The 25,946-nt window shown below is 30.1% G+C and overlaps 3 protein-coding genes across 3 annotated transcripts; 2 read left to right on the top strand and 1 right to left on the bottom strand.

Moving 5' to 3' along the window:
* Positions 1-1,477: 1,477 nt before the first annotated feature.
* Positions 1,478-2,323, bottom strand: LOC100788359 (lectin 8). The gene has a single exon (XM_003530533.1). The coding sequence runs from the start codon at positions 2,321-2,323 to the stop codon at positions 1,478-1,480; it is 846 nt and encodes a 281-aa protein (XP_003530581.1).
* A 1,845-nt stretch (positions 2,324-4,168) lies between these two features.
* Positions 4,169-5,006, top strand: LOC100787818 (lectin 7). The gene has a single exon (XM_003530532.4). The coding sequence runs from the start codon at positions 4,209-4,211 to the stop codon at positions 4,926-4,928; it is 720 nt and encodes a 239-aa protein (XP_003530580.2). The 5' UTR covers positions 4,169-4,208; the 3' UTR covers positions 4,929-5,006.
* A 7,530-nt stretch (positions 5,007-12,536) lies between these two features.
* On the top strand, positions 12,537-23,828 carry LOC100786739 (glycinol 4-dimethylallyltransferase-like). The gene is made up of 13 exons (XM_041017800.1): positions 12,537-12,832; positions 12,949-12,999; positions 17,239-17,516; positions 17,669-17,752; positions 17,844-17,918; positions 18,184-18,267; positions 18,357-18,446; positions 19,463-19,564; positions 22,352-22,447; positions 22,559-22,630; positions 22,715-22,810; positions 23,174-23,278; positions 23,670-23,828. The coding sequence occupies exons 1-13, from the start codon at positions 12,781-12,783 to the stop codon at positions 23,709-23,711; spliced, it is 1,227 nt and encodes a 408-aa protein (XP_040873734.1). The 5' UTR covers positions 12,537-12,780; the 3' UTR covers positions 23,712-23,828.
* Positions 23,829-25,946: the final 2,118 nt, after the last annotated feature.

Below are 25,946 nucleotides of genomic sequence, written 5' to 3'. Positions count from 1 at the left end.
TTTTTTTTTCATACACGTTTACGCACTCACACTAATACACATAGACATATACAACTAAAATATGAATAAACTTTTAAATATAAAAATTACCTAGGCAACACTTGGTATGGACACTACTTCAATAACAAGAACATCATGCTTGGCCTTCTTTTTTTATTAAATTTTGAAAAGTACTTTCTAAAAACAATATCTCCAAAAAGTACTTTTTGAAATACAAAAAATTAAAACAGTATCCCAAAAAGTATTTTTTGGAACCTATTATTGTCTATTTCCGAAAGTACATTTCAAATTGATACTTATATTTTTGTATTCTAAAAAGTAGTTTTCAATATATGAAAAATTCAAACTTCATTTTAGAATGTACTTTTCGGAATGATGATAAAGGGGTATTTTGATATTGCAATTAATTAGAAAAAAAAGAGATTGAAATTGAATCTAATAAATAAATTAAGGGACTAAATTGAAATGTTTAAAAATAAGCTAGAGGCTAAATTGAACCTAAAAATAAATTAGAAGATCAAAGTAATAATTAATTTTTTTTACATAAAATATAGTATTTTAGTTAAAGATACATCGTTACATTTTTAAATGTTTATCTAAACATTCCTAAATACCCAGCCACAAATTTAACAATAATGGACTAAATGTACTATTAGTGGTTGATAGTTGAAAGAAGAGTTCACAAAACATGTACTGAAGTTTTAACTGTAACTTCCTGGATTGGATCGAAAGTTAAAACTTCAGGACATGCTCTTAGTTTCTATGCACTTTGTGCACGAGACTAGGGGGGCTGTGTATCCTTCCAAATCAAATCGTAATTCGATCCTCATTCTCGTAGCCTCTATGCACTTTGTTCTTGATGCTAGAGAGCTGTGTACCCTCCCGGATCGAATTGTAATCCAATCCTCATATATCGGATCATATTGATCAAGCCTTAAAGTTGATCACTATGATATCAAGACTGATCCGATGACCCTCCAGACATACGGAGTTAAGAGGAATATTCTGATACGATAAGATAGCTTGACCCATGAAGGTCCAACTAACATAGACATAGTGGTACACTAACATTCTTGGGATAGCTTAACCCATGAAGGTCCAACTAGCATAGACATAGTGGTATACTAACATTCTTGGGATATGACGAAACATTTTAATATGTCATAATGTTCAGCCCACAAATATCGGCAGGGAATGCGCTGGGCAAACAAGGGTAAATAGAAAGAAGAAAACCATGATTGATAATTCACTCGAGTGCTTTGGATTAAGTCACTTCCATTGCGATGAAACCTTTTTCGAAACATAAACATGCAAACAGGAAAATCATGATTGGTAATTCAGTAATTTAATAACAAAAACATCATGCTTGGCCTTATGAGGGAATTACAAAGATGAGTACAAAATCCATAAAACACAATTGTAGAAGTGGCCCACACATTACATTATTATTCTCCTTATTACAATTTTACACCTCTAGCTAGATGTGTGAAGTGAAAGACCAAGAAAGAATGTCATGTGTTTCAACCATATCACCAGTGGCACCCGAGAAACCAATTCTTACCCATTCCGGTAGAACAACCCTCAAATCAATGGTTTGTGAGAGGGCAACAATAGTAGGAGGTTGGGTATCATAGCCAACGGCGACATACAGTTTTTTAGCATTAGAATCATAGCTAATGATAGCTTTTCCAACAGCACCTTGAGGCACAGAATTGATAGGCCAATCTGTAGTTTCCACCGATTCAAGAGAGTTGATGTCAATTCCGATATGAGGAGCAACCGGGACAGGCTCGGGATCCCATTCATTTCTGAAGCTGTCAAACTCAACAGCCACGATTTGGTTTTTGTAAGCATTGAAAGCAGTTTCGGGGCTGAATAGTCCAAGGTATCCCCCAGATGAGTTCTTGGGGATTCTGGGGTCAGCACCGAAAGGTATGATGAAAAAGGACAGGCCATCAGCGTGGATTTGCGAACCAGCGGAATAATAATCTACGACGAAGGAGAAGTCTGTTTCGAAGTCTGCGAGTTTGCCTGTGGTTTTGTCCCAAAGGCGCACTGGTGGAATATAAACTGCACGACCAACACTGTGCTGGCGAATATTGGCAGTGCCATAAGGTCCGTTATTGTCTCTTCTTGTCAATTGTATTGCACCGTCTAATGGACGCGCATCGCCAAGGAAACCAATGTCGAAGTTTGGTCCCGACACGAAATTGGAAAAGTTGAATGAAAGTGAATTGGACTTCTTCACATTGTTGAGTAGCAACACATAACAGAGGAAAACCAAGAGAGTAGGGAATGGAGTTTGTGTTTTACTTTTAGCCATGGTTTGAGACTTGAGAGATTACTTGAAAACTTAATTGTTTTAGCCATGGTTGGCATATATATAGGCTTGCCATGGCCTGCTAAAACAGCTAAATGAATAAAAAATAGTTTCCCAACAAGGCACCTTACATAGTACGGTGTGGTCAAAACAAAAAAGTGGAAAATCCTAGGAATGTTTATATATATCGAAAAATTTTAGTCAATATAATTTGGACTACTAGCGTTTGTCTCAAATATATGTCATGCTTGGATCACAACAAAAGCAAACACTCACATATATATATTTATTGATTAAATTCTTCCTAAAAGCAAATTTTTACAGCTAATACTACTTAAAATCAAACGACTTGAATCAGTTGATCCACACACTTAGTCATTAATTCAATTATGATGTCAATCAATTATAATTAATATAATATAATATAAAGAAGTGGTTAACTTACTTCCATTAAAATATTAGAAGATATATATTAGTACATAACATCTTTTTTGTTGAAATAAAATTATATATTTTTAAAGTAATTATTATAAAATTTAAGTGAATTTGTGATTGATTGGGAATGTCAAATCTTTAATATTGACACTACAATTACATTTTATGATTGAGTGACAATCTTGCATGGAAAATAAATGAGTAACTCCACAAGACATTTTACAATAAATTAATTAAAGATTAGTTATAACCCGTGCGATGTAGGACCTGTTAGTTTATTTTAAAGTTTGGAGTTATTATTTTAATTTATACTTGAAATAAATTTTAAGAATTAAATCTAACATATTTTCATTTAAATAATCCTAATAAATTTATATTTTTGAAAATTAATTTTAATGAGATAATATAAAACTGGAATATTATAAATACAAAAATATGTTAATTTTCAAATTCATTCTCAAATATGATTTTTCAACAAATATTATAAATTTATATTTTCTATTAAACATGTTAATTTTTTAAAAAAAAAATTATATTAATTTTTAATATTGCTATTTTAAAGGTGTTACTAATTTCTGTTAAAAAAAGTGTTACTGATAATTTTTATGTGCCAGTATTAATGTTATAATTTCAACTTACAATTGACATACTATGTAACAATTTACCAATGAATAAAATTTATAACTCACTAATCAAATTCTATTCGATGGCTGTGATTATTATAAAAGTTAAGTGAACCAGTGATTGATTGGGAATGTATAAGGCACTACAATTATATTTTATGATTTAGTAACAAACTTGCATGGAAAATAAATAAGTAACTCCACAAGACATTTTACAATAAATTAATTAAAGATATAAATGGAAATTAGCAATTGGGAGATTTGGATTGAAGTATGAAACACCTGTGCGAAGAAGACATAAAAGTGCTTTGGACACCTCAAAATTAATCAAAAAGGAAAAAGTTAGCAAGAGATTAGTTGGCATTTTGAGTGCACCATTAAACTTATATGTACGTTGATTGTTTATCCGTACGTGGACCCTCGAAGCAAAATCAGATTGCATATGCAAAGTCAAAATGATGACATTGTTTTGAACGATAATTACTTTTTTTCATATCACAAGACTGTTAACTTTTACACTTATTTTACTTTTCTTTATATATTTCTTCTTTTATCATTGTCATTTACCACTTTCTTTATCCTTGTTTTAATCACCATTCTTCCTCTATGTTTCAACAATGTAAATCGTTTGTTGGCCACTTCCGTTCCTTTGCAATTTACTGAATTTAATTTTCTCAGCTGATCAAAATCTCTTTTGTGTGTGTATATATAGTGCAATACTTTACCATTCAACATATCATATCATATCACGCACAATTAGTTCAAATATAAATTAAGCCATGGTTCTGTCCAACTCAAAGCCCTTTTTCTTGCTTCTGGTTCAATTCCTAATGCTACATCGAAACTGGGACGACACATCTTTCAACTTCCCCAACTTTTCAGGGCCATATCCAAACACCGTTTTAACCTTCCAAGGCGATGCCCGTATAATAAGGGGTGTAATAGATCCAACAAATTTCGTAAAAAATGCTGAAATTGTGCCAAGTGCGGGAAGAGCCACCTATGCTCTCCCCGTGCGTCTTTGGGATTCAAAATCTGGTAAAGTCGCAAGTTTCACTACTACCTTCTCTTTCAAAATATCGAATGGTCCAAACACCGGAGACGGAATCGCTTTCTTCCTTGCACCGTTCGGATCCAACATGCCCCGAGATTCGGCTGGCGGATACCTCGGACTCTTCAGTCGCGACACTGCCCTAAGAAATACGAACAAAAACCATATAGTTGCCGTTGAATTTGACATGCACCAGAATGAATGGGACCCAGCTGCTACTCCCCACATAGGAATTGATGTTAACTCCATCTCTTCGGTAGCAACTGTGCGATGGGAAATTGAAGAGCTCGGGGTTCCAACAGTATCTGCCACCGTTTCCTATGACTCCAAAACCCAAATTTTTGGCATGGCTTTAAATGACGGAACTGTTGTTGCCTATGAAATTGATTTGAGGACCGTTCTGCCAGAATTTGTCAGCGTTGGCTTCTCCGGTGCCACGGGAGTGCTGATTGAAGATCATGAGATTCTATCTTGGACTTTCAGTTCTAGCTTCGATTAGGACACTGTATGCGTTTTTTTCTTCTTATCAGTAGAAATTAAACACACATATGAGTGTACAATACTCACACATGTTATATTACTCAACCAACTATGTTACCGTCCGTTATTGCGATATATGTGTTTTGTTAATGAAAAACTAATTTATCATTTATCAACCAGACTTTGTTTGTGTTTTTTCCATTGCTAAAAGAAATATATTAATAAAAATCAAATGATACAAGAAGGGTCAAAGTTTGACCAAACAGATACAAGAAAAATATATAATTAAACATGAAAGCGCCTCTTCCTGAAACCAAACTAAATTATATTAAGGCATCTTTTACATAGTATATAATTACTAATAATAAAGATTTTATGAAAAAAATGAAAAAAATATCTGCTACCACTTTCTATGTATTGGTTACTAAAAAAGTCAATTCCTAATAATCACTAGAGGTGCCCAAACTGGCACAAAAAGCAGAATACAAAGATTATAGCATCTCCTGTTATAATAATGCAGCTACTAATAATAAGTTACAACATATATATCAAGGCTGCACTATGTCTTTGGCTCTTTACCACATCCACGTGCCACCTACTCTGATCAATGATCATTCAAATTGGTCGCTGCAGTTTGATGGACCCACGTTTCTGTTCCATTTAAAAATTGTAACTCTATGATTGTGCAGCAACTAATATTATGATTGTTAATTATCTCGGTTATAAGAAATTTTCTAAGTAAAAATAGAAATTTGGACAAATTTCGATCGATATGTGTCATTTCTATCACAAGAGAAATAACAAAGTAAGATCTGACTCGATTACTTAAGGCGGGTCCATGAGGACAAAATTATCATTAAAATGATGAATTTCAATGAGTTTGAGGCTTCGATGAATACAATAAGCATGAGGAAGAAAAGAGTGCTTAGACAGAAGAGTTTAAAATTTGAATTCAAAATAGCAATTGCAGTAATTGACGAATAGGATAATGCAAATATATCATACGTCTTTAGATTTAAGTGAGTAGGAATTCATTGTCTAGTGTTGAAATCCTATAACTTGACTGTTAGTAGTAATAGTCTATAAATAAAGATTTCCAACGGTTATTTTTATTGGATAGAATCTATTACTCAAATCATCAAATACAAATATTACTCAACTCGAAAATGACTCTCGATTCAAATGTCATAATATATGTATTCATCTTATTTTTAATAAATTTTTGTTTCGTATACTTTTATGCATTTTTCTAGATCCTTTACTTTTATCCGATCATTTCTTCTCTATGCTTTTATTCAATCTTCATTATCGAAATTGTATGCAATATTTTTATAGAATATTATCAAAAAGTTTTATTAGAAACATTATTGAAACTATTACCATCGAAAGCTATTACTTATAGAAATTGACTTATCAGCTATCTTTACACAAAAGAACTATCATTATGGATATTACTATTGAAATCACTATCATTATTTTCATAAATTATTAAGTAACTCTCTTAAGTTGAATATTATAATTATTTGTTTGACTAAAAAGAACTTACAATCGAAAGTGAATTTTATGTCTTACTCTTAAACATTTATTCATTAATAGAATCACTAGTGAAAATCAGTATCTCAAAAATAGAATCTGTTTTTGAAGACCCTTTGATGATTTTCACGGTTAACAAATTGACACCTCCGATGAGACAAAGTTGCCATAACTTTCAATTTTAAGAACAAGTCTTAAGGGTAGCTGTATGTGTTAGACCCTAATTCTGTCTGGACCGCACTAAAAAAAAAAGAAGAAAAGAAGAAAGAAAAGAGAACAAAAAAAAAGTATTAAAAATAAAAAATAAGAAAAGAAAAAAATGAAAAAAAATAGTAAAAAAAGAAGAAACGGAACAAAAAAGAAAAAAAAAAGAGCAAAGAAAAACAAAAAAGCAAAAAGAAAAAGAAAAAGGAACAATAAAAAAAGAGAGAGAAACGAAAAACAAAAGAAAAAAAATGCAAAAAAGAAAAAAGAACAACAAAAAAAAACTGTGTGACCTATTTGGCTCTCAAAGAGAGCCATTAGGTCAAGAGAGGCAACAAAGTGCATAAAAGTGTAAAAGAGGAAGATCTCTATACTAATTGCTGATATAGCGTCGCGGATCTCGAAAAGAGAAAACAAACCAATGAAGAAGTGACATTTGACAGCACCGTCAGAAAAGGGAGAGTGATCTCTAGGTATTCCTCATTCCCTCACTGTCTCATCTTATTTTCTCCTCTTTTATCTCCTTGGCTCCCTCTTTTTTCTTCTCCTTCGTTCTTTTCATTTTCATCTGGTTTGTTTCTCCTCTTCTTTTCACCTTCGTAGGCCGCTATCTGGTTCATTTCATCTCGTTGGAGGGTGCCTTGGCCGTCGGCGAGATTCCTGGTTCTCTCTCCTTGGCCGTTAGCATTCGTATAGGTTGCCCTGATTCATTTGCAAATCCTTGTGGGGATGCATGGCATGAGGGTAACTTTCTTTTTCTTTTGTTTGTTGACCATGTTGTGAGTACACACTTTTTAAGACTCTATGTAATGTTATTTGATGTGTTGTTAAAAAAACAAGGTAAAATTGCAATTGGTCCCCCACTTTATCTCCAATTACAGATTTGGTCCCCCTATAATTTAATTCACAAATTTGGTCCTCCAGTTTTATAAATCCCTGCAAAATTTGTCCTAGAAGCCCGATTTAAACGTTGACCGTTAACCTCAGACGTTGACTGCCACGTGTCAACGTCTGAGTGGTTCCCTGTAAAGACTTCATTTTTTGTAGGTAAAAGTGCATTTTTGGTCCCCCAGTTTCACTTCAATTTCGATTTTGGTACCCTTATAGTTTAATTCACACATTTAGTCCCTTAGTTTTATAAATCTCTTTATCAATTGTTCCTACAAAATTGGTCTTTTGAATGGTTTAGCTACTGGTGTTAGAGACATGGTAGGTCTTGATAAATCTCGCACTTCTTTTTCATCGCAAGTTTTTCACTCACTTGGAATCCAGAGAAAAATCACTCTTTATCTCTCTCCCACTTTTAGGGTTGTTCAACTTGGGAAAGTGGCGCATGAATCTCAACCTGGATCTGAAATTTCCAGATCTCTTACTTTAATAGGTTCTGTAATAACCCCCTATTTTTTTTTCTTTTTTTGCTCCCTCATGCGGTATTATGTGTATACGACTGCTTAAGTGGCCTATGTATGACAATGGTATTTTTGTTTGAAATTTGAAATACAACTTTTCCAGTAATGAAATTTGACTGAATTTATAAAGGGATTTATGAAACTGGGGGACCAAATGTGCGAATTAAATTATAAGGGGACCAAAATTGAAATTGGAGTAAAACTGGGGGACCAAAAGTACAATTTTACCTACAAAAAATGAAGCTTTTACAGGGAACCACGTAGACGTTGACATGTGGCAGTCACACGTGACATTGACACGTGATAGTCAACGTCTGAGGTTAACGGTCAACGTCCAAATCGGGCTTCCAGGATCAATTTTGTAGGAATTTATAAAATTGGAGGACCAAATTTGTGAATTAATTTATAGGGGGCCAAATCCAAAATTAGAGATAAACTGGAAGACCAAAAGTGTAATTTTGCCAAAAAAAACAAATCAAGCATGTGTACTTAGTGTCCTATATTTCACAAGTTAAGAAAGGGATGCCATAGGCTAATTCGAATTTCTAACAATTGGGAGGAAGTTATAGTGTTACATCAAGTCATGTAAATAAATGTTTACAATAAGATGGCATGCGTGGTAGGAAATAGGAAAACCTCAAGCTGCTGAGTGTAATTACTAAAAGGAGGCAAACACTGAAGCAAACAAGAGAACTCGAGTCTTGACAAATATTTAACGCGTCCACATGCATGATCAAATTGACTAGAAATCATTAAATGTTTCAAGATCACCATGCGTTCATGGTCTCAACCTGTCTACATGACATGTTTTCAAATTAATACCAACTTAGTCAAAAACTACCTAATAATTTCATCAAATTGTTATCTTCTACTGTGATTGCTTCTCTATTTACAATCCAGTAGACCTCCAATTACCCAGTTTTATAAGAGTAGGGATATGAATAGAGGAGCTGGTTTATCCCACGTGCAGTGACAAAGGAATTATGGGAATATATATGCAGTGACAAAGGAAAATATCATAATAGCTGATGTGGAAGAGAGAGCGGAGGTGATTGACATGGATAACAAAATTCTTGCTAGTAAATTAAAAAATTTAGTTACGTGTCTCATTAAAGATTGGTTAGTATAGATACATGATTTGGAGAGGGGACAGAATAAAAGAATTCTGCTTGATTACAAAACAAGGTTAATTTCCTATTGATTTTTATTAAAAGTTTCTCATGCTACACTAACAAATAGCTCATGTATAACTACTCTGTTGCCAACATGCTCTTTTATCTTCTTATCTTATATGCTGAAGCAGGAGCAATGCAGGAAATGACATTGTGGCCCTCTGAGACTATGATTGAGAATGAAAGGCCAGCCAAAAAGCTTAAGCATTTGCATTCCTATCAAGAAAGTGATGCAATGCCTAGTGTGATTACCGCTGGAGACGAAACCATTACTGGGAAGAGAACAATTTGTATTGTATGTGTCTGCTATGGTAACTAAAGTTATATGCACATTAAATATGGTACACAAAGTAAATGCAATAAGATAGCATATATATTATCCTAGAGATTATTATTTATTGTGAATCAAACATTGAATAATACCAAAACTTATCTTCTGTTCTACTCGTATCAAATTATAATATCGTATCCTAGCTTATCATGCGTCAAATTACACTAATGAAATATATATTCATGTTACTCTATAAGACTATAACAGTATTTTAAATTTATATATTTTGTAATCTACATATTTCAAATTTCAATTTTTTGCAAACACTTTTCTTATTATTTTACTTTTCAGGCTCATACTGCATTCCACTTTGCCGTGCTTTAGTGGCTTGCTAGCTGCTCCGTTTGCGCAACAATCTAATGTAAGATAATAGAATCTATTCATTTCTTTTTCCACTATTTTGTATTTTTGTCAGCTTTTCTCCAACATAGTGAGTTAGTTTTATCGTAAAAATAATTTGCTAAAACAATTGTATGACTGACTCATGGCACCAGATTATGCTTTATCTGGGAAGTACTTTGTTTAGATCTAGTATAAAGAAAGAGCTTGACAGCTGGCGTATAAGTTTGGTATAATGGTATCAAGACTATGGTCAGGGCCGAGTCCAACAATTATTAGGCCTAATGCCGAAATTTACATTTAAGTTTTAAATTTTTATTATTATTTAATTTATTTATCAAAATTTAATATGCAAATATTTATAATATTATTTTACAATATAAAACGACAAATTTAATTAACCTATTTTTGACATAGGTAATGCTATATAAGATTTAAATATTTTCATTTTTAATTTTTTTCAATAATAGTTATAGTTGCAAGTGCTATTAATAATATTTTAGAAACAATGCATATTTTAAAAAAATAATCCTTTAATATAATGTAATACTTTTATTATAATATAATTTTTTTAAGTATGCACTTGTGTAATATCTTTATTTTGAAAAATGAATTAAGAGTTTTTCAATTTTTTCTCATCTAATTAACTATTTATAAAATAAGGTTTTTTGACAGAATTTTCGTGGAAATTGCCGACGAAAAAATCCATCGGAAATTTCCACAGACAAATTCATTGGAAATGATCCATGAAAAATTTTTGTCAAAATTTTTCAACCAATTTTTCCGTCGGACAGAAATTTCCTACGACTATTTTTCCAAAGGATATTGGTCCGTTGAAAATCTGTCAAAAATTTCTAATTAGTAACGGGTTTTTAATGTTTCTGACAGATTTTGACCATCGAAAAAAATACTTTTTTTGTAGTAATAGTTTATTTGTGTTGTAATTGCTTGTCCTCACTTTATGAGTAGACTTTTGGATAAATCTTCAAACAAATTTGTTTGAGAAAGTCATGAGTGACTTGATGTTTAAAGAATACTAGCATGTTTTACAATCTCAGGATGAGATTGTGTTAGTGGCAAAAGTGATATAGAAAATATTGTTGTAAATCAAAGTAGTCAAGGAAAAAAATACTTGTAATTATTTTTTATCATTGGAGTCCTTCTCAAGTTGAAGGAGAACTAGAGGTAACATAGACTGAATGAGCCAATATAAAAACAAGTGTTCTTCTTCTAATGTTTTTATTTTTTTTTTCCCTCTCATTTATTTCAATTGGTACGAGAGCTCAACCTCTTGGGGTTTAGTACCTAACACTATAGAGGAAACAAATTAGATCCTGGGAAAATAAAGATGGAAAATGAATCATGACAAGCTATAACAAGCCACCACCCTTCGAAGGTGTCAAGTATGACTACTTGAAGCAGGGGATGATTGTTTCTTTGAGTCATACCATATTAATACATTGGACATTGTAGAGAATGGCAATCACATCCCCCATGATAAAGAGCTAAGCGAGAGTCCAAGGAGCAGATGAACTGATGAGAAGAAGCAGAGATATTTGTTCAGCTCAAGAGGTCACAACTCCATCATGTATGCAATCTCTAAGGAAGAATACACTAAAGTGCACACAACACTAGTTATGTTTGAAAAATAATTATTTAGGGAATTTTGCTCATCATATTTGTTGAGTATTATTAGAAAATTAGGGAAAGGATAAGAAATATTTTTATTTTAAAATTAAAAGGCTTATATATATTTTAGGTTTCTAATCGATAAATGACCTTTTTGTTTTAGCTCTATAATATTTTTTTAATGTATTAAATAATGATTTAATATCTTGCAAACAAATCTTGTTGATATATATAAGTGGTTGATATGTTTAACAAAAAAATTTAAAAAATAAAAATTGATCATTTATTAGGAATCTAAAACATATTTAAGTCAATTAAAAATATATAAAATATTTAATGAATTAAAAATAAGTTAATTAAAATAAAAAATAAAGTGTTGAAATATCAATTTTATGTTAATAAACTATTTTATTTATTTTAAAAATTTATTAAATTAGAAATTATTAATTCAAAACAATTTTTTCTCCACTAGTCAACTTTGGGGTGATGTATATATAAATTTGTAGATGAATCAAATCACATGTACTGTATCCAGTCTAGGCTCTACAATGGTTTATTTTTCGTGGCGGCTTCACGTTTTTTTTTTCTTAATTTAGATCAGCAACTAATTGTATTAAGCAGGAACTAGAAGTACCAATAAAAATAACAAGAGTCAAGTCAAGTAAAGCCTTGGTTAATCCCTATTTATCTCCCACATGAAATAATAATACATTAACCCAGACATGTAAATGAAAACCCCCATTTGTCATTGCAGTCGCAGTTAGGATTGTGTTGCGACAATTATAATGCGACGGTGGAATCCTGTGCCGCAGTTGCGTTATTTAAAGCCATATTCATTTTCAATTCAAACCTCTCCACAAAAGAAAATGCACTGACAGCTCTAAGTTGGCATGTGCCAAGTTATCACCCCCATGCATAAAAGCCAAAATTACGGCCGCCCATAGTGCCACACAGCAGTGGCGGCTTCACGTACTATGATTTTTTTTTTTTTTTTATCGTGGCGGCTTCAAGTGACGTTGCAATTGATTAGTCTTTCATGTTTAATTATTCTGACAGTTATATTATATTGCAATTACTTCAGATCACATGCAGTGGAGGGTATAAATTTGTAGATCGATCAAATGACGTGTATATTATATCGAGTCTAGTCTAGTTAGTCTCTACAATCTCTCCTTTCCTCTATAGAGTACGTGTGTTTTATGTTATTCTCTATAGAAAGTGCTTTGTGTGTTGTTAAAAATTGGTTCAGTTTCAATGGATTCAGGGCTTGCTATATCTTCTCCTAAAGCTTATTCAGTCACAACTGGTACCTATATATGTCTTCTTCGCACCATACTTTTCCATGCATAGGCTCGATATTTGATCAATTTTTCATTAAAAAATTGTTTGCTTACTAATATGAGGAACCATTGGTTATTGTAGGTGGAAATCTCTGGCGGAGTAAACATTCCACCAAAAATATTTACTATGCAAGTAAGTCTCACATATCCTCCTGTTCCTTTTTTCTTTTGTGTGAAGATCTTCATGTTCCTTTAATTGATCATTATTATAATACACTACTAAAAAAATATTTATTTTTAAAAAATTAATGTTAATTACATATTTATAAATAAGTTGGGTTTTATTAACATTAGTTTCTAGAAAATTTATATTCTTAGAAGTATTTTAACATCGATTTTGAAGAAATTAGTGTTCCTAACAGTCTTTTAACATCGATTTTAAAAAAAATTAATATTGTAAATATTCAGTTAACATTGATTTTTTAAAATCAATGTTAACATTTTGGTTTTTACTCAAAACTATTTAAAACTAATGTTGAACTTAGATTTAAAATCTCTCGCTGCATACTCTACTCTCTTGCTATGCACTCTCTTCCTCTTCGTCTCCGCTCTGTCTCTTACACTCCGTGTGTCTCCACTCTCTTTCTCTTACGTTGAACCAAGCATGAACATTACCCTGGTTAAAGATTATATTTTGCATAGTTTGCTAGATGGTAGTTAGTGACTAGTTTGTTGTGACTTTGGTTTCCGTGGGTTGGATGAGCGTTAGTGTTAGAGTGTTAGCCAGTGATTTTAAGAAGCTAATAGTTATAGTTTCTACTTCTTAAATGTAATTTTTTCATTCTTAAAGAATTTCCAAACACGCTGTATGTGTATTAAATAAATGAAATCCCCACTTTTAGAGTAATCATTTTTAACTTGCCAATATTCATCTGTGTAAATCCAGTGTATCGTCGTTGACTTGTCATATGATTGATTCAATGTTATAGTCCTCTTCGTTTTGGCATTTTTCTTTTAACCATTTGTTATGACGGAAAGCACAAGAATCAATAATACAGAAATGATGGACATGACACAGTGACTTGTTCATCTCCACCCTACTCCCACCCCCGCTGCACCCAACGAATCTGAATTATTTTTGGCTTGTTGGTTATGAAAAATGTTTGTCTCACATTATTTTCATTTACTCTTTAAATTTCCTGTAAAATTTAAATCACTGAACAGAGAGAGGAAAGACAACCAAAGTAGTTCTTTTTCATTAGGTTTAGAGATAAACATATAAATAGATGACGTGAAGGTGAAATAATGTGACCTACTTAAACCTTTTTATCTGATCAGATTAAAACTATGACCTGGAGGGCAGGGAATGAGTACCTGTAAGCCATGATTTTTTTTTCGTACTCCTTAATGCTAGAGCTAGACTATTTTAAATTCTTCTGTATACAACAATTTTAGGTTTAATGAAATGGGGATTCAGTTACTAAATTTTAATTGAATTTATTATTTACTTTCTGCGTACGATTCACATGGAATTTGTTGATTTCCTTGAGTTTGCAAGTTTTATTAATGTTTCATGTTTCCAGCTACATGCTTGTCCACTAATTAATGATCCGATATTTTTTTGTTTAGTTGTAAATTGTGAATATATTATACTAAAATTGTGCGTTAAAATATGACAAGAAAAGAGGACACATGGGATTTTAGCTTGCATGATTTGATTATATAAGCAAATATGTATTCCTGACTTAATTTGTGTAATAGTATAACTATGTGAGTTTGCCATAATATATTACTACTAATATTAATATTAGGGGAATAATAATGCATGTGATCCAGATTTAATATTTTTGGGGATAGTTGAGTATATTGACTGTGATTGATATTGGTATGGCGTCAACACTTTACTCTCCGTATCTGTACGTCCGCGTCTCTAGTAAACTAAAAATACAAAAAGCAATTGCAATTAATGCGCTCACAAGTCTTTGTGTGCAAAGGAAAATGCAATGGTATGTACATAACGAAAATTTGAGGTAGTTGGCCTGGTCTGATCAGTTTCTTGTACAAATCATGTGTTTTGGATGCATATGACGAGCGTAGTTTAATTTGATAACATGAATTAATTAACAAAAGGAAAATTGTTATTGATTAAAAGGATTGATGGGGTCGTATAGCACCGTACCCAAGACGTGTACACATTTTGGTGATGAGTTCTGTGAAAACGTGCATGCGATGGCATTATTAGATATAGGATCTGTTTGGGTAAGTTAAGTACTTTTAAAAAAAAGAAAATAAAAAGAATAAAATGAAATAAAATTTTTCGTAAAGTTAAAATGAATTCTCATTAGTTATTAAATTTGTAGATATTCTTTTATTTTTTAAAACAATTATATAAGAAAACTTTTACATGTTAACTAATGGAGAATTTATTTTAGCTTTATGAAAAAAGTTGATCTTATTTTTACTTTTTTTTTTCTTAAAGAGGCTCATACTTAACTTCTTAAATATCTCAGTCTTTTACGTTCGTTCACTTACTCACAGAAATGTATTGGTAGTATAGGAATCACTTTTAAAGCCTGTGTAGGTGAGTTTCTCAATAATTACTTGTACGAGAATGAAAATAAAAAAGTAAAATAAATAAAATTTATTTTAAAATTAACTTAGTCATAAGTTAAAATCAATTTGTAAAAAAATTAAATAAGAAAACTTTTCCAAATTATTTTAAGCATAAGTTAATATTCCCTCCATTTCATTTTATTTAACGTTTTAGTATAAATATTGTTTCAAATTAGTTACTCCTCGTAGAAAATATTTAGGAATTTTTGTGCTTGATTTCTTTTAAACAATACAAATATTTTATTCCTTTTAATTTTTTGCTTACTATTTTGCTTGTTAAATTCAGCTTCACGCTTCTATATAGTTTGTGAGGGTTATCTTTAATGTCGTTTGTATGTTACGGTTTCTTTTGTTTCTTATACATATAATTAGATGTTGTAGTAATTTTGTTAACATGAATTGTATGTAAGTGGATATATTTTTCTCAATTTAAAACCATTAAAAATCTTTCCAAAAAAAATATTCAAACTTTAAAACTAATTTTCATTTCAAGTTTTAAAAAAATTTACAAAAGAAAATTGATTCGAAACTTAAGTCAACCTGTTCAAAACAAACTTTTCAAAGAAAAAAAATATTATTTTCAAAACTATGTGACTTTGATTTTCCTTTTTTTATTATTATGACTTTGATTTTCTAGACACCTAAAGATATATTTAGAAGCAAAAAGTAGACTCATCATGCTAAAAATAATATTTTAAAAAATTATTCCATATAGTTTAAAAAACTAATTTTCTTTTAATCTTCTATATTTCTCAAAATACAAATAAATTGTAATAAACAAAAAATAGGAAGAAATCAAAATCATTTTCTTTATCTTATTAAGGGGGTAAAATAAAGATATCTAAGAGCAAATTACACTCGCATCTCCTGAGGTTAGCACTTATTACACTTATACTCCTTCACTAAATTCGCATTTCTTTTGTCTCCCCTGAACAATCACCGTTAATTTTTTTGTAAAATGTCCTAAGAACTCTTTTCACTCTCGTGTAAGTTTGCTTTCAACCTAAGTTCATGTCGAGTTTCTTCTACGAAAACACCATTAACTCACTCCTCATCTCCCTCGTCAACTTTGTCGTCTTTGCTAACCACAACAACTTCACCGTCCCCACCTCCTCCAACATCGTCTATGGCCTCTTCTAGTGTCGTAATGAACTCACCAATGATTAATGTTATCGCTGCATGTCGCATGCGATCACCTAACTCGACAACCTTTACTCTACAACTGTTTTGGCAGGTATGACAATGTCACCTTCATTGGGGTCGAGAATGTGACAGCGACACCACTAGATCCTCACTTCTTTCTCTTTTTTCTTGTTATCTTTGATAGTATTAGTAGGTCAAGGAGTCACAATGTAATGGATGGTAAAAGAAATAAGAAAATCTTGTGTATGATAAGAAAAGGAGTGGGGTTGAGTGTAATAAATGCTAGCCTCATGGAATGTGAGTGTAATTTGCTGTATGCCTAAAGTTGTTAAGTCTTGTAATTAAAAAAAAAAGTCCTTTAGTCTTGTGTGATCAATTAGAGACACATTTTTATAAAGAATGTCATACATTATTAATTTATTTTTCTATGTGTGCATGACTCTTTGAACCTTACTCTATTTTTGAAAGAAAAAAACAAATTAACAGATGTTTTATGTTTTCTTGAATAAAATAAATTTTATTAGTGACTTCTCTTATTTTAATTTTCAAATTGATTATCCTATACTGATTCATCATTTCATCATAGCATTATTGATTGTAGTGATTTTAAAACAAGAATCTATTTTTTTTAGTTGTGCATGGCCACTAATACTACATCCAACATTTGGTGCTGTAGGTTCTTGTGTATCGAAAGCTTCAGAACACAAAAGGAAAAACCAAATTGAATATAATGTTTTGAGGTTACAACAACCAAGTTTGGATCATCATTACAAATGCACTGGAGGAGAGTCTACATATCAAAAATGCAATAGAAAATATGTTGTGAAAGCAGTCCCTAAACAGCCTTTTGATTTAGAACCTCATGCTTCCAATCTTAAGAATATTTTGTACTCTGTCAAAAAACTTTTGGCTGCTTTCTACTATTTTTCCTATCCATACACAATGATTGGCATAGTAAGTTCAAACTTCTTTTATATTACTCTCATAAAATAATCCACATATGTTATGCTCAATACCTAATTTAATTCATTTGCATCAAACAATTTTTTCGATAACAGCAACATTTTAATGTTTTAAATGTGTCATTTTAATTTTTCTTTGGACAGACATTATGCGCATTTTCTTCGTCACTTCTTGCCGTGGAAAAACTATCGGATATATCTCTATCATTTTTTATTGGTGTGTTGCAGGTGATAATCCAAATATGGTATTTCTCTTTAAATAGCCAATTGTAAGATACCTTTAAAATTCATTATATTTTGAGTTTTTAAAATGTTTCAGGCTGTGCTACCTCAGTTGTTTATTGAAATTTATCTTTCGGGTGTGAATCAACTGTATGACCTTGAAATAGACAAGGTATGGGACTTACTATTAGCAAAACAATACTTAGATCGATGCATCATAAATTACTTTTTTTAGGTCTTTTGGGCTTATGTATTATTCCGTTAAAAATATGATAACCAAATTATTTTTTATATTTTGGTTGATCAAGCTTGACTAATAATTATAGCGTTTTATATGAAAGAAAAAACTTGCAACCTTTTATAGCTAACAAACTTTTCATGGAAAAGTACCGTATGGTTTGTCTTATTACTAATCTATGTTACATGTTTTCATGCAGATAAACAAACCACATCTTCCAATAGCATCTGGACAATTCTCCTTTAAAACTGGTGTCATTGTTTCTGCATCATTTTTAGCTCTGGTGCCACAAATAATCATCTATTTCTACAATGATATTTTTTTAACATGAGTTTATTATAAAGGGAATTATTATTTTATTCTTTTTTCCAGAGTGTTGGGTTTACTTGGATTACAGGCTCTTGGCCGTTGATATGGAATCTCATAGTAATCTCTTCAACGTGGACTGCTTATTCAATCGATGTGAGTTATTTTCAATTGCATATAGACTTTTTTTCCTTTTATAATGTTTAAGATATAAGTATGTAAAATTGTTCCATGGTGTAACGTACAATTGGAGTTGTCGTCATGTGACTTGGGGGTAATGGCTTCAATTCGTCTTGATAACATTGCTAATAATAACAACTAGGAAGATGAATTTTTTTTTATTGTATCAAAAATATTGTTAACACTTATGGATCAAAATCAATGCAAGATAATTTTTTCATATTTGACTTTTTAAAATTTAATAAAAAATTAGAATAATTTCTTGTATATTAATTTATGACTTATTCATAATAGTTTTTTAAAAAAATAAATTTTTATTTTTAAAAATATATTAAAAAATTAATAAGACGTCATCATTTATTAGGAATTTAAAATGTGTGTGTGTGTGTCTATATATATATATATATATATTATATATATATATATATATATATATATATATATATAAAAGTTATTCAATTATAAAAAAATATTGATATATTAGAGACACGTTATGTTGGTGAAATAATCCATGTAAAATATTTAATTTTTTAAAATTACATAGGATTAGACATTCATTCGTAAAAAATAGGTTAATTGATGGATTGGGTAAATTTTATTAAAGGGATTACACACAAGTTGGGTTTTCTCAATAATTTTTTAATAAATTGTAATCAGATTAATGGATTGTTTTAATTCATCCATTATAGTCCGAATAAAATGTTGTCCAATTCATCCATTTGATAAACCTATTGAAAATTTCGACAAAAGCTTCAGAAACATTATTCCAACCACAAAATCATCATCATGAATTGAACCAAGATGAAGCTCTGGGTTAGTGGAGAAGAAAACCAAGTCTTGATGAGATTATGATTTTGAGCTAACTTCTTTGGTCTTTTGTTTAAAAGATAAAGGCAAAATATGAACATTTCTACAAACACACTAATGGACACTAATTAATGTCAAAATATTTTGTTTGATGCTGCTTAATTACAATGTTTGCAACTTTTCAGGTGCCCCTGCTGAGATGGAAGAGATACCCATTGGTTGCAGCAATGTGCATGGTTTCTACATGGGCATTTGCATTGCCAATTTCATTTTTCCATCACATGCAGGTTCTATTCTATAGCTAATTGTGCTTTTTATAGACCTCTAATTATGGGTGATCGAGCATGTAATTATCTAATAACAAATCCTATCCCAAACTTTAGGGTTGATTTCGTTGGATTCATGATTATTTATTTAATTCACCAATTAGAACTTAATCATGAGATATGAGTGAGAAAGTTGAAAAAAAAGAAAACTAAATATGTAGATATATAGAAGAATGAACTCCATTTTCATTGCTTTGGTCTAATATGTACATTTATTTGTCAACTATGTCTATCTCACTTGAATAATAAATAGCCTATTACTAACTAATTATAAATAACTTACAAACTATTGTATATGCAAGCTACAAGCTATCATCTAAGAATATATATATATATATATATGGTATTTCTCTTTAAATAGCCAATTGTAAGATACCTTTAAAATTCATTAATATTTTGAGTTTTTAAATGTTTCAGGCTGTGCTACCTCAGTTGTTTATTGAAATTTATCTTTCGGGTGTGAATCAACTGTATGACCTTGAAATAGACAAGGTATGGGACTTACTATTAGCAAAACAATACTTAGATCGATGCATCATAAATTACTTTTTTTAGGTCTTTTGGGCTTATGTATTATTCCGTTAAAAATATGATAACCAAATTATTTTTTATATTTTGGTTGATCAAGCTTGACTAATAATTATAGCGTTTTATATGAAAGAAAAAACTTGCAACCTTTTATAGCTAACAAACTTTTCATGGAAAAGTACCGTATGGTTTGTCTTATTACTAATCTATGTTACATGTTTTCATGCAGATAAACAAACCACATCTTCCAATAGCATCTGGACAATTCTCCTTTAAAACTGGTGTCATTGTTTCTGCATCATTTTTAGCTCTGGTGCCACAAATAATCATCTATTTCTACAATGATATTTTTTTAACATGAGTTTTATTATAAAGGGAATTATTATTTTATTCTTTTTTCCAGAGTGTTGGGTTTACTTGGATTACAGGCTCTTGGCCGTTGATATGGAATCTCATAGTAATCTCTTCAACGTGGACTGCTTATTCAATCGATGTGAGTTATTTTCAATTGCATATAGACTTTTTTTCCTTTTATAATGTTTAAGATATAAGTATGTAAAATTGTTCCATGGTGTAACGTACAATTGGAGTTGTCGTCATGTGACTTGGGGGTAATGGCTTCAATTCGTCTTGATAACATTGCTAATAATAACAACTAGGAAGATGAATTTTTTTTTTATTGTATCAAAAATATTGTTAACACTTATGGATCAAAATCAATGCAAGATAATTTTTTCATATTTGACTTTTTAAAAATTTAATAAAAAATTAGAATAATTTCTTGTATATTAATTTTATGACTTATTCATAATAGTTTTTTAAAAAAATAAATTTTTATTTTTAAAAATATATTAAAAAATTAATAAGACGTCATCATTTATTAGGAATTTAAAATGTGTGTGTGTGTGTCTATATATATATATATATATATATATATATATATATATATATATATATATATATATATATAAAAGTTATTCAATTATAAAAAAATATTGATATATTAGAGACACGTTATGTTGGTGAAATATCCATGTAAAATATTTAATTTTTTAAAAATTACATAGGATTAGACATTCATTCGTAAAAAATAGGTTAATTGATGGATTGGGTAAATTTTATTAAAGGGATTACACACAAGTTGGGTTTTCTCAATAATTTTTTAATAAATTGTAATCAGATTAATGGATTGTTTTTAATTCATCCATTATAGTCCGAATAAAATGTTGTCCAATTCATCCATTTGATAAACCTATTGAAAATTTCGACAAAAGCTTCAGAAACATTATTCCAACCACAAAATCATCATCATGAATTGAACCCAAGATGAAGCTCTGGGTTAGTGGAGAAGAAAACCAAGTCTTGATGAGATTATGATTTTGAGCTAACTTCTTTGGTCTTTTGTTTAAAAGATAAAGGCAAAATATGAACATTTCTACAAACACACTAATGGACACTAATTAATGTCAAAATATTTTGTTTGATGCTGCTTAATTACAATGTTTTGCAACTTTTCAGGTGCCCCTGCTGAGATGGAAGAGATACCCATTGGTTGCAGCAATGTGCATGGTTTCTACATGGGCATTTGCATTGCCAATTTCATTTTTCCATCACATGCAGGTTCTATTCTATAGCTAATTGTGCTTTTTATAGACCTCTAATTATGGGTGATCGAGCATGTAATTATCTAATAACAAATCCTTATCCCAAACTTTAGGGTTGATTTCGTTGGATTCATGATTATTTATTTAATTCACCAATTAGAACTTAATCATGAGATATGAGTGAGAAAGTTGAAAAAAAAGAAAACTAAATATGTAGATATATAGAAGAATGAACTCCATTTTCATTGCTTTGGTCTAATATGTACATTTATTTGTCAACTATGTCTATCTCACTTGAATAATAAATAGCCTATTACTAACTAATTATAAATAACTTACAAACTATTGTATATGCAAGCTACAAGCTATCATCTAAGAATATATATATATATATATATATATATATATATATATATATATATATATATATATATATATATATATATATATATATATATATATATATATATATATATAATCCTTGAAGTTTTTATATTCCTTTTTTTAAACAAAGTTTTATATTTTCTAATAACTTTCCACATGCTAGTAATTAGAGTAAGAAAGATGAAAGGAAGCCAAACTTTTTTTTATTGCTAATTCATGTAACAATGTACAGACTGTTGTGTTGAAGAGACCAATTAGCTTTCCGAGATCATTGACTTTTGTTGTTGCATTTATGACCTTCTACTCCATGGGTTTGGCATTGTCTAAGGTAAAAGCCTTTAGTTTCTCAAAATACACGTTTTTTCCTTCTTCTTTCCACTATCAAGCTTTTCGTGCAATATGTGTACCTAATGTAATACCTTTTATTGGATTTATATAGGATATACCCGATGTTGAAGGAGATAAAGAACATGGCATCAATTCTTTATCAGTACGCCTAGGTCAGAAACGGGTATGTATTCCAAATCCAACATATCAACATAATTGGTTGTGCCCTATTGTATATCCTTAGTTGTTCTTAACTAATTCTTATCAGGTATTTTGGATTTGCGTTTTCCTTTTTGAAATGGCTTTCGGTGTTGGCCTCTTGGCAGGAGCATCATCTTCTTACCTTCATACTAAAATTGTCACGGTAATATATATGTTTATTACATGTCTAAGTTGCAATTACAAGTGATGTATCCTTTTTCCACTTAAGAATATATAACAAATGTTAGAATATATAAATTAGCAAGTCTTAGAATATATAACAAATGCCTTATTATTTCTTTATTTAATTAGGATTATGGGTCTATTTTTAACATAATACAATATAATTTAAATTTGTGTTTTATCTTTCGTGATACATTTTTCACATCAATATTAACACAATTTTTATTATAAGTATTCCATTTCCACAAATTGTTTAAACTTGTTTTAAATATTGATAAAGTGAATATAAACTTGTTTAAACTTTCTAGTAAAGTTTGAAATTTATTTGGTTCCAATATTTCAGGGTTTGGGAAATGTTGTTCTTGCTTCAATTCTCTTGTACCAAGCCAAGTCCGTAGATTTAAACAACAAAGCTTCCACTGGATTCTTCTATATGTTCATTTGGAAGGTAATTCTCTTAAAAATTGTTTTCCATTTAAGGAGTCCAATTTCAAGTTTTATATTTAAAAGAAATAGCTTTCCAAATATTCTTCCCATATTGCATGTGAGATATAAAGTTGTGGTTTCTATTGACTTAAGAATCCAATTGAAATACAGAACACAGGAGTAAATTGGGTAACTTAAAGTTATTTTATGTGAACATGAATTTCTATGACTAAGATGATGCACTTAATCATATATTGCAGATTTAATTTCATCTGTATATATTGAGATGTGAATTATTGCCAGTTTATACGTATATACATTTGTTTTCAAATTGTTTGCACTACATTCTTTGTCTTTGTTCATACAAAGTGGAACATAATAATAATTTATTAATTTTTTATTTCTCTTTGCAGCTATTGTACGCGGCATTCTTTCTCATGGCTTTAATTAGATAAGGATATCGTTGAAGGTTAAAACAATGTTCCTGACACATACAACAAAATAAAAGGAATATATGTTTTGTATCAAAAATTTATCAAAGAGATAAAAACTATAGAGATATCAGATATGTGTTTCCCAAAATATTAATTCTTGTATTCTTAAGATATATATATATATATATATATATATATATATATATATATATATATATATATATATATATATATATATATATATATATATATATATATATATATATTAATTTTGTGAGATTTTGTGTGTATCTACATTGATACTTACTTGACTTCTAGAGCCATTTTTTTCATATGTGGAATAAGAACAACTTGTTATACTAGAAATTTTTAGACAAAAAAAAAAGTTAAGTGTTTTAAGAAAGAAAATAATGAAAGTAAATGTGATTCTTGCACGATGCCCTTTAGTAAAAACATTCAAGATGAAATATTTACTATCAAATAAGAACCACTAAGCATATTTCCCACAAAAATAGTTTTTTTCTAATATATTATTTGAATCTACTACCAAAACATCCTCGGTGCCAATTTGAAACAATTCTATCATCTCGTATATTTCACTGTTGTTTTTTAATAGCTGGTATTTTAACTCATACAATGTATGGGTGATTTTTATATTGTATTAATATTTTTAAGAAAACTAAAAAAGGCAAGTAAAAAGGTCATGCAATTTTTAGGTTAAACTGATCGTGATTCCTCTTGTGCTGCTTTCTGACATTTAGGTGAATATTTTTCATAATTAATAAATAAATATGGAAGACTTTCAGGATGTAAATTTGTGAATAATGGATACTGACCGGGGTAGTAAAAAAATGCATCGTTAGGTTGAAATCCTCCCACCTGGATAGCTCTAGCTGTAAATACGTCATCGTTCATCCCCACTTTTGATGGCTAACAACTTAAACATAAACTCCTTAGTCGAATTTAATCAATTTATAAGGAGGAATAGATATTTTTGTTGCAATCTAAGAAGGACATATATTATAGACAAACGCCAATTAATACATATTCGACTTTTAGCAACATTTTTTTTACTAACACTAAATAAAAATGTTATTAAAAAACTTTTACTAATATTTAAAAATGTCACTAAATATAAATAAATATTACTAATATATTTTCGCGACATTTTATCAAATATTTTGTATAGTTCACATCGCTAAAACTTTTAGTGACATGATCTATACACAGCATCTGATAAAATGTCTCTAAAATATATTAGTAATATTTATTCATATTTAACGACATTCTTTAAATGTAGTAAAAAACTTTTAGTAATATTTTACTAAATGTTAGGCTAAAAATGTTATTAAAGATCACATGTATGGTGGTGTTTTCTATGGAAAATAAAAATCATAACTATAAATAATTAAATTATGTTTAACAAGTTAAACAAATACATATATTGTTGTAAAAAAAATACATATACGCTTTTAAGTACTTGTGTTATTTTATTATATATTGACTATTTTTAAATTAATTTTGATCATCCTTGTAAAATAATATGATTATATGAAATGATATACTTGTGTTTGACAACAAGTATCTAGTTTATTTAAATTATGGTGTACATAATCATTGAAATAATATGTTTTAGTATTTTTTTATTTTGGTTCATTAGGTTTTAAAAGTCTCATTTTAATCTTTTATATTTTTGAAATTTTTATTTTTATTATTTCTTTTATTTTCTGTTAACAATGTTAATGTGTCGTCCTTAACTTGTAACTTTTAAAATAATTAATATTACACATGACGACTACAAATTACTATAAATTTTATTTTGTTTTAAAAACTATAAAAACCACTAAAAAATATAGTCACTCTCTTTGATCCTTTTCTTCAGTCAACCAAACTCATTGCACCATGCAATCACTGCCAAACCTTCATAGCCACAACTCCTCCACATCGCGTGCCCTTGCCACAAGCTACCTAAACCATTGACGCACCACCCACCCAAAGCGGAGCCTACCACCCAAATTGTATAGGCCACCAAACCCATCGCACCATCCAACCACCCCTCAAACCTCCATAGCTACCTGTTAATGGCTGCATTATTTCAACTAAGTATCGAAATGATATTTTATGTTGATGCTACAATGTTTAAAAATTTAAGATTTAGAGCATCAAGACAAGAAAGTCATCAACAGTGAAGATTAAAGATGAAGGTTATCAATGGTAGATACCAAGCTAACAAAGTCATCATATCATATGTGTGTG

This window comes from Glycine max, chromosome 8 (assembly GCF_000004515.6).
Source record: "Glycine max cultivar Williams 82 chromosome 8, Glycine_max_v4.0, whole genome shotgun sequence".
In the NCBI taxonomy this organism is placed as follows: Eukaryota; Viridiplantae; Streptophyta; class Magnoliopsida; order Fabales; family Fabaceae; genus Glycine; species Glycine max.
This window is presented reverse-complemented; position numbering and strand designations above follow the sequence as displayed.

Bases quoted from the DNA above. Each gene is read 5' to 3' on its own strand.
- LOC100787818 (XM_003530532.4), top strand. From the start codon at position 4,209: ATGCTACATCGAAACTGGGACGACACATCTTTCAACTTCCCCAACTTT.
- LOC100786739 (XM_041017800.1), top strand. From the start codon at position 12,781: ATGGATTCAGGGCTTGCTATATCTTCTCCTAAAGCTTATTCAGTCACA. The intron at 18,268-18,356 runs GTGCCACAAATA...TCTTTTTTCCAG, and splicing joins CTGCATCATTTTTAGCTCTG to AGTGTTGGGTTTACTTGGAT. The intron at 23,279-23,669 runs GTAATTCTCTTA...TTCTCTTTGCAG, and splicing joins TCTATATGTTCATTTGGAAG to CTATTGTACGCGGCATTCTT.
- LOC100788359 (XM_003530533.1), bottom strand. From the start codon at position 2,323: ATGGCTAAAAGTAAAACACAAACTCCATTCCCTACTCTCTTGGTTTTC.